At 49.7% G+C, this 12,837-nt stretch overlaps 4 gene segments (V, D, J or C); 1 reads left to right on the top strand and 3 right to left on the bottom strand.

The window, feature by feature from the left end:
* Positions 1 to 2,460: 2,460 nt before the first annotated feature.
* Positions 2,461 to 3,230, bottom strand: LOC117437858 (Ig heavy chain V region 914-like). The segment is given in 2 exon segments: positions 2,461 to 2,945; positions 3,209 to 3,230. Coding segments are annotated over 2 exon segments (507 nt in total).
* Positions 3,231 to 5,702: 2,472 nt separating this feature from the next.
* Positions 5,703 to 6,101, top strand: LOC117437857 (immunoglobulin heavy variable 3-23-like). The segment is given in 1 exon segment: positions 5,703 to 6,101. A coding segment is annotated over 1 exon segment (399 nt).
* A 107-nt stretch (positions 6,102 to 6,208) lies between these two features.
* On the bottom strand, positions 6,209 to 6,721 carry LOC117437856 (immunoglobulin heavy variable 3-64D-like). The segment is given in 1 exon segment: positions 6,209 to 6,721. A coding segment is annotated over 1 exon segment (513 nt).
* Positions 6,722 to 7,496: 775 nt separating this feature from the next.
* LOC117437855 (Ig heavy chain V region 914-like) lies at positions 7,497 to 8,000 on the bottom strand. The segment is given in 1 exon segment: positions 7,497 to 8,000. A coding segment is annotated over 1 exon segment (504 nt).
* Positions 8,001 to 12,837: the final 4,837 nt, after the last annotated feature.

The following is a 12,837-nucleotide window of genomic DNA, read 5'->3' as shown; positions in this document are numbered from 1 at the left end:
GTATATTAGAGCTAATAATGAAGTATATTAGAGCTAATAATGGCTGCCCCCAAAGTTGAGCCCCAGCCCCCTGAATTAGAGCTAATAATGAGGGTTATTAGGGCTAATAATGGCGTTTGTCAGGTTTAGAGGTCGATTTGACCCCCATGGCCACTGATTTAGGGGTAATTATTAAGCCTATTAGGGCTAATAATTGAGTTTATTAGGCTAATAAGTCAATTTATGCATCATTACTACTATATTAGGGCTAATAAATATGACCATTAGTGCTTGTAATTAATTAATGACCCATCCCTGCTATATTAGGGCTAATAATAAAGCCTATTAGGTCTAATAATAGACTTTATTAGGCTAATAATTCAATTTATGCCTCATTCCTTCTATATTAGGGCTAATAAATATGACCATTAGTGCTTGTAATTAATTAATGACCCATCCCTGCTATATTAGGGCTAATAATAAAGCCTATTAGGTCTAATAATAGACTTTATTAGGCTAATAATTCAATTTATGCCTCATTCCTTCTATATTAGGGCTAATAAATATGACCATTAGGGCCTGTAATTAATTCATGCCCCATCCCTGCTACATTAGGGCTAATAATTAAGCCTATTAGGCCTAATAATTGACTTTAATAGGCTAATAAGTCGATTTATGCCTCATTCCTTCTACATTACGGCTGATAAATATGATCATTAGGGCCTGTACTTAGCTCATGCCCCATCCCAGCTACATTAGAGCTAATAATTAAGCCTATTAGGACTAATAATTGGCTTTAATAGGCTAATAAGTCAATTTATGCCTCATTCCTTCTATATTAGGGCTAATAAATATGACCATTAGGGCCTGTAATTAATTCATGCCCCATCCCAGCTACATTAGCGCTAATTATTAAGCCAATTAGAGCTAATAATTGAGTTTATTAGGCTCATGATTCAATTTAGCCCTCCTTCCTTATGGTGGTTATGGTAATGGATATGGTGATGGTTATGGTGATGGTAGTTATGGTGGTTATGGTAATGGTTATGGTGGTTACAGTAATGGTGATGCTGCTGGTAATGCTGGTTATGGTGGATATGGTTATGGTAATGGTGGAGGTTATAATGGGTATGGTGGTTAATGTGCTGGTTCGAGTGGTTATGGTGGGTATGGGGGTGATGCTGATGGTTATGGTGGTTATGGTGCTGGTTATGGTGCTTGTGGTGGGTATGGTGCCTATGACAGTATTTATGGCATTATGGTGGGTATGGTGCTGGTGATGGTGGGTATGGTGGTTATGGTGCTCCTTACAGTGGTTATGGTGGTTCTGGTGCTGGTGATCGTTATACCACCATAGCCACCTTTGCCACCTACGGCATGGGATGATGCTGATAGTTGTGGTTATGGTGCTGGTCATGGTGCTTCTGATGGGTATGGTGTCTATGGCAGTGTTTATGGCATCATGGTGGGTATGGTGCTGGTGATGGTGGGTATGGTGCCAGTTACAGTGGTTATGGTGGTTCTGGTGCTGGTGATGGGTATACCACCATAAGCACCATAACCACCAGCACCAACACCACTACCACCATAAGCACTCTTCACACAGTAGTAAGTGGCCGTATCCTTGGCCTCGAGGCCGCTCATCTGCAGCGTGACCGTGGCCTGGGAGTTGTCCCTGCTGATGGTGGCTCTGCCCTTCACCGATGGCGCGTATCTGGTGCTGCCACCACTGTTGGTAATGCCAGCGACGTATTGGAGCCCCTGTCCCGGTGCTTGGCGCATCCATCCCATGCCATAGTCATCGAAGGTGAATGCTGCTGGTAGTGGTGGTTATGGTGGATATGGTTATGGTAATGGTGGTGATTGTAATGAGTATGGTGGTTAAAGTGTTGCTTTGAGTGGTTATGGTGCATAGGGAGGGTAATGCTGATGGTTATGGTGGTTATGGTGCTGGTTATGGTGCTTCTGGTGGCTATGGTATCTATGGCAGTGTTTATGGCATTATGGTGGGTATGGCGCTGGTTATGGAGGTTCTCATGCTGGTTATGGGTATACCACCATAGCCACCTTTGGCTCCTATGCCATGGGATGGATGCGCCAAGCACCGGGACAGGGGCTCCAGTTCGTCGCCACCATTAACTACAATGGTGGTTACACCGAGTATGCACCATCGGTGAAGGGCAGAGCCACCATCAGCAGGGACAACTCCCAGGCCACGGTCACGCTGCAGATGAGCGGCCTCGAGGCCAAGGATACGGCCACTTACTACTGTGTGAAGAGTGCTGGTAGTGGTGCTGGTTATGGTTATGGTGGTGGTACTGGTGCTGTTTATGGTTATGGTTATACAGGTTCTGGTGGTGGTTATGGTGGTTAAGGTGCTGTTTCAAGTGGTTATGGTAGGTATGGTGGTGATGCTGATGCTTATGTACACTATGATGCTGGTTATGGTCTTTGTGGTTGGTATGGTGGCTATAGCAGTGGTTATGGCATGATGGTGGTTCCAGTGCTGCTAATGGTAGGTATGGCTCTGGTTATGGTGGGTGTTCTGTCAGTTACAGTGGTTATGGTGGTTCTGGTGCTGGTAACGGGTATACCACCATAAGCACCATAACCAGCACTACCAGCACCATAAGCACCAGCACTATAACCACCAGTATAAGCACCCTTCACACAGTAGTAAGTGGCCGTATCCTTGGCCTCGAGGCCGCTCATCTGCAGCGTGACTGTGGCCTGGGAGTTGTCCCTGCTGATGGTGGCTCTGCCCTTCACCGATGGCGCGTAGTCGGTGCTGCCATATCTGTTAATGTCGGCAACGTATTCGAGCCCCTGTCCCGGTGCTTGGCGCATCCATCCCATGCCATAGTCACCGAAGGTGAAGCCCGAGGCCTTGCACAGGAGCCTCATGGAGGCCCCAGGGCTTTGGAGGCCGCCTCCGGTCTCCTCCAGCCTCACCTCCGCCTGCAGACCTGGGCATGGACAAGAAGGTGCCATTGAGGCCATGGGGGGCTCAGTGCCAGCCCCATAGACACCCCCTGTGCCCCATAGACCGCAATGGGGATGGTCCTACCTGGGGGTGGCTCCGGGGCTGTGGGGAAGGGTCCATAAGGACTCAATGGCGGAAGGCTGGGGGAGACCAGTGGAGGTTGGGGTCAATGGATGCAGGTTGGGGTCAATGGATGCAGGTTTGGGGTCAATGGATGCAGGTTTGCCCTTCACCTATGGCAATTACCCCATGGGATGAAGCCCCCCATGGCCGTGAGGCTGGAGGAAACCGGAGGCGGCCTCCAAAGCCCTGGGGCCTCCATGAGGCTCCTGTGCAAGGCCTCGGGCTTCAGCTTCGGTGACTATGGCATGGGATGGATGCGCCAAGCACCGGGACAGGGGCTCCAGTTCGTTGCCAGCATTGAAAGCAATGGTTACACCTACTATGGGGCATCGGTGAAGGGCAGAGCCACCATCAGCAGGGACAACTCCCAGGCCACGGTCACGCTGCAGATGAGCGGCCTCGAGGCCAAGGATACGGCCACTTACTACTGTGTGAAGAGTGCTGGTAGTGGTAGTGCTGATGCTGGTTATATTCGTGGTAATGGTGCTGGTTATGTTGGCATACCCATAACCAACTCCATATGTTCCATAGACACCATACCCACCATAACCACTGTAACCGGTACTATACCCACCATTACCTGCACCATAGCCACCATAATGCCATAAACACTGCAGTAGCCACCATACCAACCAGAAACACCATAACCAGCTCCATAGCGAACATAAGCATCAGCATCACCACCATACCTACCACAACCACTGAAACAGCACCTTGACCACCATAACCACCACCAGAACCAGTATAACCATAACCATAACCAGCACCATAACCACCAGCACCACCCTTCCCACAGTAGTAAGTGGCCGTATCCTTGGCCTCGAGGCCGCTCATCTGCAGCGTGACCGTGGCCTGGGAGTTGTCCCTGCTGATGGTGGCTCTGCCCTTCACCGATGGCGCATAGTAGGTGTCACCATTGCTGTTAATGCCAGCGACCCATTGGAGCCCCTGTCCCGGTGCTTGGCGCATCCATCCCATGCCATAGTCGTCGAAGGTGAAGCCCGAGGCCTTGCACAGGAGCCTCATGGAGGCCCCAGGGCTTTGGAGGCCGCCTCCGGTCTCCTCCAGCCTCACCTCCGCCTGCAGCCCTGGGCATGGACAAGAAGGAGCCATTGAGGCCATGGGGGGCTCAGCGCCAGCCCCATAGACACCCCATAGACCTCAATGGGGCTGGTCCTACCTGGGATGGATCCGTGGCTGTGGGGATGGGTCTATAGGGATACAGTGGGGGGTTGGGGGAAACCTGTGGAGGTTGGGGTCAATGGATGCAGGTTTGGGTCAATGGATGCAGATTGGGATCAATGGATGCAGGTTGGGGTCAATGGATACAGGTTTGGGTCAATGCATGCAGGTTGGGGTCAATGGATGCAGGTTTGGGGTTCACCTTCGGCTCCTATGACATGGGATGGATGCGCCAAGCACCGGGACAGGGGCTCCAATGGGTCGCTGGCATTACCAACAGTGGTGGGGGCACCAGCTACGCGCCATCGGTGAAGGGTAGAGCCACCATCAGCAGGGACAACTCCCAGGCCACGGTCATGCTGCAGATGAGCGGCCTCGAGGCCAAGGATACGGCCACTTACTACTGTGTGAAGAGTGCTTATGGTGGTGGTGGTAGTTATGATGCTGGTTATGGTTATGGTTATACTGGTTCTGGTGGTGGTTATGGTGGTCAAGGTGCTGGTTTCAGTGGTTATGGCAGGTATGGTGGTGATGCTGATGCTTATGTTCTCTATGGTGCTAGTTATGGTCTTTGTGGTTGGTATGGTGGCTATAGCAGTGGTTATGGCATGATGGTGGTTCCAGTGCTGCTAATGGTGGGTATGGCTCTGGTTATGGTGGGTGTTCTGTCTGTTACAGTGGTTATGGTGGTTTGGGTGCTAGTAATGGGTATACACCATAAGCACCATAACCAGTAGCACCAGCACTATAAGCACCAGCACCATAACCATCAGCATCACCTCTCTTCACACAGTAGTAAGTGGCCGTATCCTTGGCCTCGAGGCCGCTCATCTGCAGCGTGACCGTGGCCTGGGAGTTGTCCCTGCTGATGGTGGCTCTGCCCTTCACCGATGGCGCATAGTTGGTGCCACCACCACCCTTGCTAATGCTGGCGACGTATTGGAGCCCTTGTCCCGGTGCTTGGCGCATCCATCCCATGCCATAGGAGCCGAAGGTGGCTATGGTGGTATACCCATAACCAGCACCAGAACCACCATAACCACGGTAAGAGGCACCATAACCACCATACCCACCATCTCCAGCACCATACCCACCATAATGCCATAAACACTGCCATAGACACCATACCCACCAGCAGCACCATAACCACCATAACCATCAGCATCACCCCAATACCCACCATAACCAGTCGAACCAGCCCCTTAACCCCCATACCCATTCTAACCACCACCATTCCCATAACCACCAACACCATCTCCATAACCATCACCAGAACCATCCTTACCCTTCATGCACTATTAACTGGTTGTCTACTGGGGGTTATCGCTGTTGATGGTTGGACATCAGGTGATGCCCCAGGTAGGACCAGCCCCATTGAGGTCTATGGGGCACAGGGGGTGTCTATGGGGCTGGCGCTGAGCCCCCCATGGCCTCAATGGCTCCTTCTTGTCCATGCCCAGGGCTGCAGGCGGAGGTGAGGCTGGAGGAGACCGGAGGCGGCTTCCAAAGCTCTGGGGCCTCCATGAGGCTCCTGTGCAAGGCCTCGGGCTTCACCTTCGGCTCCTATGCCATGGGATGGATGCGCCAAGCACCGGGACAGGGGCTCCAATGGGTCGCCGGCATTAACTACAATGGTGGTTACACCTCCTATGGGCCATCGGTGAAGGGCAGAGCCACCATCAGCAGGGACAACTCCCAGGCCACGGTCACGCTGCAGATGAGCGGCCTCGAGGCCAAGGATACGGCCACTTACTACTGTGTAAAGGGTGCTTATGGTGGTTATGTTGGTGCTGGTTATGGTTATACTGGTTCTGGTGGTGGTTATGGTGGTTAAGGTGCTGTTTCAAGTGGTTCTGGTAGGTAGGGTGGTGATGCTGATGCTTATGTTCGCTATGGAGCTGGTTATGGTCTTTGTGGTTGGTATGGTGTCTCCTGCAGTGTTTATGGCATTATGGTGGCTATGGTGTATGTAATGGTGGGTATAGTGCCGGTTACAGTGGTTATGGTAGATGTGGTGTCTATGGAACGTATGGACTTGGTTATGGGTATGCCAACATAACCAGCACCAGGAGCAGCACCATTACCACCAGGATAAGCACCAGCACCAGTACCATCACCACCAGCACTCTTCACACAGTAGTAAGTGGCCGTATCCTTGGCCTCGAGGCCGCTCATCTGCAGCGTGACCGTGGCCTGGGAGTTGTCCCTGCTGATGGTGGCTCTGCCCTTCACCGATGGCGCGTAGCTGGTGTAACCATCGCTGTCAATTCTGGCGACGTATTCGAGGCCCTGTCCCGGTGCTTGGCGCATCCATCCCATGCCATAGTCGTCGATGGTGAAGCCCGAGGCCTTGCACAGGAGCCTCATGGAGGCCCCAGGGCTTTGGAGGCCGCCTCCGGTCTCCTCCAGCCTCACCTCCGCCTGCAGCCCTGGGCATGGACAAGAAGGAGCCATTGAGGACATGGGGGGCTCAGCGCCAGCCCCATAGACACCCCATAGACCTCAATGGGGATGGTCCTACCTGGGGATGGATCTGGGGCTGTGGGGATGGGTCTATAGGGAACTAATGGGGCGGTATTAGGGGGAGACCAGTAGGGGTTTGGGTCAATGGATGCAGGTTGGGGTCAATGGATGAAGGTTGGGGTCAATGGATGCAGGTTGGGGTCAATGGATGCAGGTTTGGGGTCAATAGATGCAGGTTTGGGTCAATGGATGCAGGTTGGGGTCAATGGATGCAGGATGGGGTCAATGGATGCAGGATGGGGTCAATGGATACAGGTTGGGGTCAATGGATGCAGGTTGGGGTCAATGGATGCAGGTTTGGGCTTCACCTTCGGCTCCTATGGCATGGGATGGATGCGCCAAGCACCGGGATAGGGGCTCCAATTGGTCTCCAGCATTAACAGCAATGGTGGCACCTGGTACGCGCCATCGGTGAAGGGCAGAGCCACCATCAGCAGGGACAACTCCCAGGCCACGGTCACGCTGCAGATGAGCGGCCTCGAGGCCAAGGATACGGCCACTTACTACTGTGTGAAGGATGAGGATGGTTATGTTGGTGCTGGTAGTGCTTATGGTGGCACTGGTGCTAGTTATGGTTATACTGGTTCTGGTGCTGGTTATGGTGGTTAAGGTGCTGTTTCAGTGGTTATGGTAGGTATGGTGGTGATGCTGCTGGTTATGGTGCTAGTTATGGTGCTTAGGGTTGGTATGGTGTCTACTGCAGTGTTTATGGCATTATGGTGGCTATGGTGCAGGTAATGGTGGGTATAGTGCTGGATACAGTGGGTATGGTAGATATGGTGTCTATGGAACGTATGGAGTTGGTTATGGGTATGCCAACATAACCAGCACCATAACCAGCACCATTACCACCAGGATAAGCACCAGCACCAGCATCAGCACTCTTCACACAGTAGTAAGTGGCCGTATCCTTGGCCTCGAGGCCGCTCATCTGCAGCGTGACCGTGGCCTGGGAGTTGTCCCTGCTGATGGTGGCTCTGCCCTTCACCGATGGCGCGTAGTCGGTGCTGCCATATCTGTTAATGTCGGCAACGTATTCGAGCCCCTGTCCCGGTGCTTGGCGCATCCATCCCATGGCATAGTTGCCGAAGGTGAAGCCCGAGGCCTTGCACAGGAGCCTCATGGAGGCCCCAGGGCTTTGGAGGCCGCCTCCGGTCTCCTCCAGCCTCACCTCCGCCTGCAGCCCTGGGCATGGACAAGAAGGAGCCATTGAGGCCATGGGGGGCTCAGCGCCAGCCCCATAGACACCCCATAGACCTCAATGGGGCTGGTCCTACCTGCGGCATCACCTGATGTCCAACCATCAACATGGACAACTCATAGGAGACAACCAGTTAATAGTGCATGAAGGGTAAGGATGGTTCTGGTGATGGTTATGGAGATGGAGATGGTGGTTATGGGAATGGTGGTGGTTAGAATGGGTATGGGGGTTAAGGTGCTGGTTCGAGTGGTTATGGTGGGTATGGGGGTGATACTGATGGTTATGGTGGTTATGGTGCTGGTTATGGTGCTTGTGGTGGGTATGGTGTCTATGGCAGTGTTTATGGCATTATGGTGGGTATGGTGCTGGTGACGGTGGGTATGGTGCCAGTTACAGTGGTTATGGTGGGTATGGCTCTGGTTATGGTGGTTCTGGTGCTGGTTATGGGTATACCACCATAGCCACCTTTGTCTCCTATGGCATGGGATGGATGCGCCAAGCACCGGGACAGGGGCTCCAGTTCGTCGCCAGCATTGACAGCTATGGTAACACCTACTATGCGCCATCGGTGAAGGGCAGAGCCACCATCAGCAGGGACAACTCCCAGGCCACGGTCACACTGCAGATGAGCGGCCTCGAGGCCAAGGATACGGCCACTTACTACTGTGTGAAGAGTGCTGGTAGTGGTGGTGCTGGTGCTGGTTATGGTTATACTGGTTCTAGTGGTGGTTATGGTGGTTAAGGTGCTGTTTGAAGTGGTTGTGGTAGGTATGGTGGTGATGCTGATGCTTATGTTCTCTATGGAGCTGGTTATGGTGTTTGTGGTTGGTATGGTGGCTATAGCAGTGGTTATGGCATGATGGTGGTTCCAGTGCTGCTAATGGTGGGTATGGCTCTGGTTACGGTGGGTGTTCTGCCTGTTACACTGGTTATGGTGGTTCTGGTGCTGGTGATGGGTATACACCATAAGCACCATAACCAGTAGCATCAGCACCATAAGCACCAGCATAAGCACCCTTCACACAGTAGTAAGTGGCCGTATCCTTGGCCTCGAGGCCGCTCATCTGCAGCGTGACCGTGGCCTGGGAGTTGTCCCTGCTGATGGTGGCTCTGCCCTTCACCGATGGCGCGTATCCGGTGCTGCCACCACTGTTGCTAATGCTGGCGACGAACTGGAGCCCCTGTCCCGGTGCTTGGCGCATCCATCCCATGCCATAGGAGCCAAAGGTGGCTATAGTGATATACCCATAACCAGCACCAGAACCACCATAATCTGCACTATACCCACCACAACCACTGTAATGTGCACCATACCCACCATAATGCCATAAACACTGCCATAGATACCATAGCCACCAGAAGGACTATAACCAGGACAATAACCATCAGCATTACCCCCCCTCACCCACCATAACCACTCGAACCAACACCATAACCACCATACCCATTATAACCACCAGCACTACCATAACCATATCCACCATAACCACCATGACCATCACCATCTCTACCCTTTATGCAGTAGTAAGTGGCTGTGCCCTTGGAGTTATCCCTGGTGATGGCGGCTCAGCCCTTTACCAATGGCGCATATCCGGTCCAAGCACCATTGCTGTCAATGCTGGTGAGGAACTGGAGCCCCTGTCCCGGTGCTTGGCGCATCCATCCCATGCCATAGTCGTCGATGGTGAAGCCCGAGGCCTTGCACAGGAGCCTCATGGAGGCCCCAGGGCTTTGGAGGCCGCCTCCGGTCTCCTCCAGCCTCACCTCCGCCTGCAGCCCTGGGCATGGACAAGAAGGAGCCATTGAGGCCATGGGGGGCTCAGCGCCAGCCCCATAGACACCCCATAGACCTCAATGGGGATGGTCCTACCTGGGGATGGATCTGGGGCTGTGGGGATGGGTCTATAGGGAACTAATGGGGCGGTATTAGGGGGAGACCAGTAGGGGTTTGGGTCAATGGATGCAGGTTGGGGTCAATGGATGAAGGTTGGGGTCAATGGATGCAGGTTGGGGTCAATGGATGCAGGTTTGGGGTCAATAGATGCAGGTTTGGGTCAATGGATGCAGGTTGGGGTCAATGGAAGCAGGTTGGGGTCAATGGATGCATGTTTGGGGTCAATGGATGCAGGTTTGGGTTTCATCTTCGGCTCCTATGGCATGGGATGGATGCGCCAAGCACCGGGATAGGGGCTCCAATGGGTCTCCAGCATTAACAGCAATGGTGGCACCTGGTACGCGCCATCGGTGAAGGGCAGAGCCACCATCAGCAGGGACAACTCCCAGGCCACAGTCACGCTGCAGATGAGCGGCCTCGAGGCCAAGGATACGGCCACTTACTACTGTGTGAAGGATGAGGATGGTTATGTTGGTGCTGGTAGTGCTTATGGTGGCACTGGTGCTAGTTATGGTTCTACTGGTTCTGGTGGTGGTTATGGTGGTTAAGGTGCTGTTTCAAGTGGTTATGGTAGGTATGGTAGTAATGCTCGTGATTATGGTGCTGGTTATGGTGCTTAGGGTTGGTATAGTGTCTACTGCAGTGTTTATGGCATTATTGTGGCTATTGTGCAGGTAATGGTGGGTATAGTACCGGTTACAGTGGTTATGGTGTCTATGGAACGTATGGAGCTGGTTATGGGTACACCACCATAACCAGGACCATAAGCAGCACCATTACCACCAGGATAAGCACCAGCATAACCAGCACCAACATAAGCACTCTTCACACAGTAGTAAGTGGCCGTATCCTTGGCCTCGAGGCCGCTCATCTGCAGCGTGACCGTGGCCTGGGAGTTGTCCCTGCTGATGGTGGCTCTGCCCTTCACCGATGGCGCATAGTAGATGTAACCACCATTGTAGTTAATGGTGGCGACGAACTGGAGCCCCTGTCCTGGTGCTTGGCGCATCCATCCCATGGCATAGGAGCCGAAGGTGAAGCCCGAGGCCTTGCACAGGAGCCTCATGGAGGCCCCAGGGCTTTGGAGGCCGCCTCCGGTCTCCTCCAGCCTCACCTCCGCCTGCAGCCCTGGGCATGGACAAGAAGGAGCCATTGAAGCCATGGGGGGCTCAGCGCCAGCCCCATAGACACCCCATAGACCTCAATGGGGCTGGTCCTACCTGGGATGGAGGCAGCGAGGAGGAGGAGGATGGGGAAGGCCATGGTGCCCATGGTGATGGGTAATCAATAATGGGATCAATGCACTGATTGCAGGTAATCAATGATGGGATCAATGCAGTGATATCAGCTAATTAATTATTAATTAATTATTAATTAATGCTGAATTAATCAATTCCTTCATTAGGCCTAATAAATGGCACTGGCAGGACAACATGAAATGGGTGTTATCCAAATCTAAGGTGTAAATGAAGTGGAAGTGTTAACGGGGGGGTTGGGAAGTTAATTAATGAGAGGAAATGGATTAATTAATATCATTAATAAGTAAATGGATTTATCGATATCATTAATGAGAGCAAATGGATTAATCGATATTATTAATGAAAGTAAATGGATTAATCGATATAATAAGAGTAAATGGATTAATCAATATCATTTATGAGAGCAAATGGATTAATTGATACCATTAATGAGAGCAAATGGATTAATCAATATAATTATTGAGAGCAAATGGCTTAATCGATATCATTAATGAGAATAAATGGATTAATCAATATCATTCATGAGAGTAAATGGATTAATCGATATCGTTAATAAGAGGAAATGGATTAATCAATATCATTAATGAGAGTAAATGGATTAATCAATATAATTAATAAGAGTAAATGGATTAATCGATATTAATGAGAGCAAATGGTTTAATCAATATAATTAATAAGAGTAAATCGGTTAATCGATGTTATGAGAGTAAATGGATTAATTGCTATAATTAATAAGAAGAAATTTATTAATCGATATTAATGAGAGTAAATGGATTAATCGATATGGTCAATGAGAGTAACAGGATTTATAGTTATCATTAATGAGAGCAAATGGATTAATCGATGTATTTAATAGGAGTAAATGGAGTAATCGATATCATTAATGAGAGAAACTGGATTAATCCTTGTAATTAATGAGAGTAAATGGATTAATCAGTATAATTAATAAAGTAAATTGATTAATCGATATCATTAATGAGAGTAAATGGATTAATCAATATAAATAATGACAGTAAATGGATTAATCAATATCATTAATGAGAGTAAATGGATTAACCAATATAATTAATGGCAGTAAATGGATTAATCAATATCATTAATGAGAGTAAATGGATTAATACATGCCCTCAATGTGTGTAAATGCATTCAGTTCCTATTAGGCAATTAATGAAGTGGAACCGTTCAGCATTAAGCACTGTTCATAATAAGGAAACATTGGTAATAACAGTAATGATTATTTCTTAATAGCAATTAATAAATAGGAATTAATCGATAATGGTATTAGAAACGGATGAAGGTGATGTTGAGATCACAATCATTTAATCATTTGTTATTAATTATCAAAGAATTAATATTATTAATAATCAATTAATTATTATCATTAATTATCAATTATTGAATTGATTGCATGACGATAGCTCAAACAATTAAATAATTAATCTGCTATTAGCTCCATGTGGGTGTCACAATTAATTAATTAATCCATGTTGCAATCACAATTAATTTCTTCATTAAATCGCCATTAATTCCACCTCAGGGTCGGTATTAATTGGTTAATTAATCTGTGATTAATCCCATGTTGATAATTAATTAATTGCTCATTAATTCAATGTTGAGATCACAATCAGTCTGCAATTAATTCCACATTGATATCACAATTAATTAATTAAGTAATCTGCAATTAATTCCATAT

This window comes from Melopsittacus undulatus, chromosome 30 (assembly GCF_012275295.1).
Source record: "Melopsittacus undulatus isolate bMelUnd1 chromosome 30, bMelUnd1.mat.Z, whole genome shotgun sequence".
Classification (NCBI taxonomy): Eukaryota; Metazoa; Chordata; class Aves; order Psittaciformes; family Psittaculidae; genus Melopsittacus; species Melopsittacus undulatus.
The sequence above is the reverse complement of the archived record's forward strand: the minus strand, read 5'-3'. Positions and strand labels throughout refer to the sequence as shown.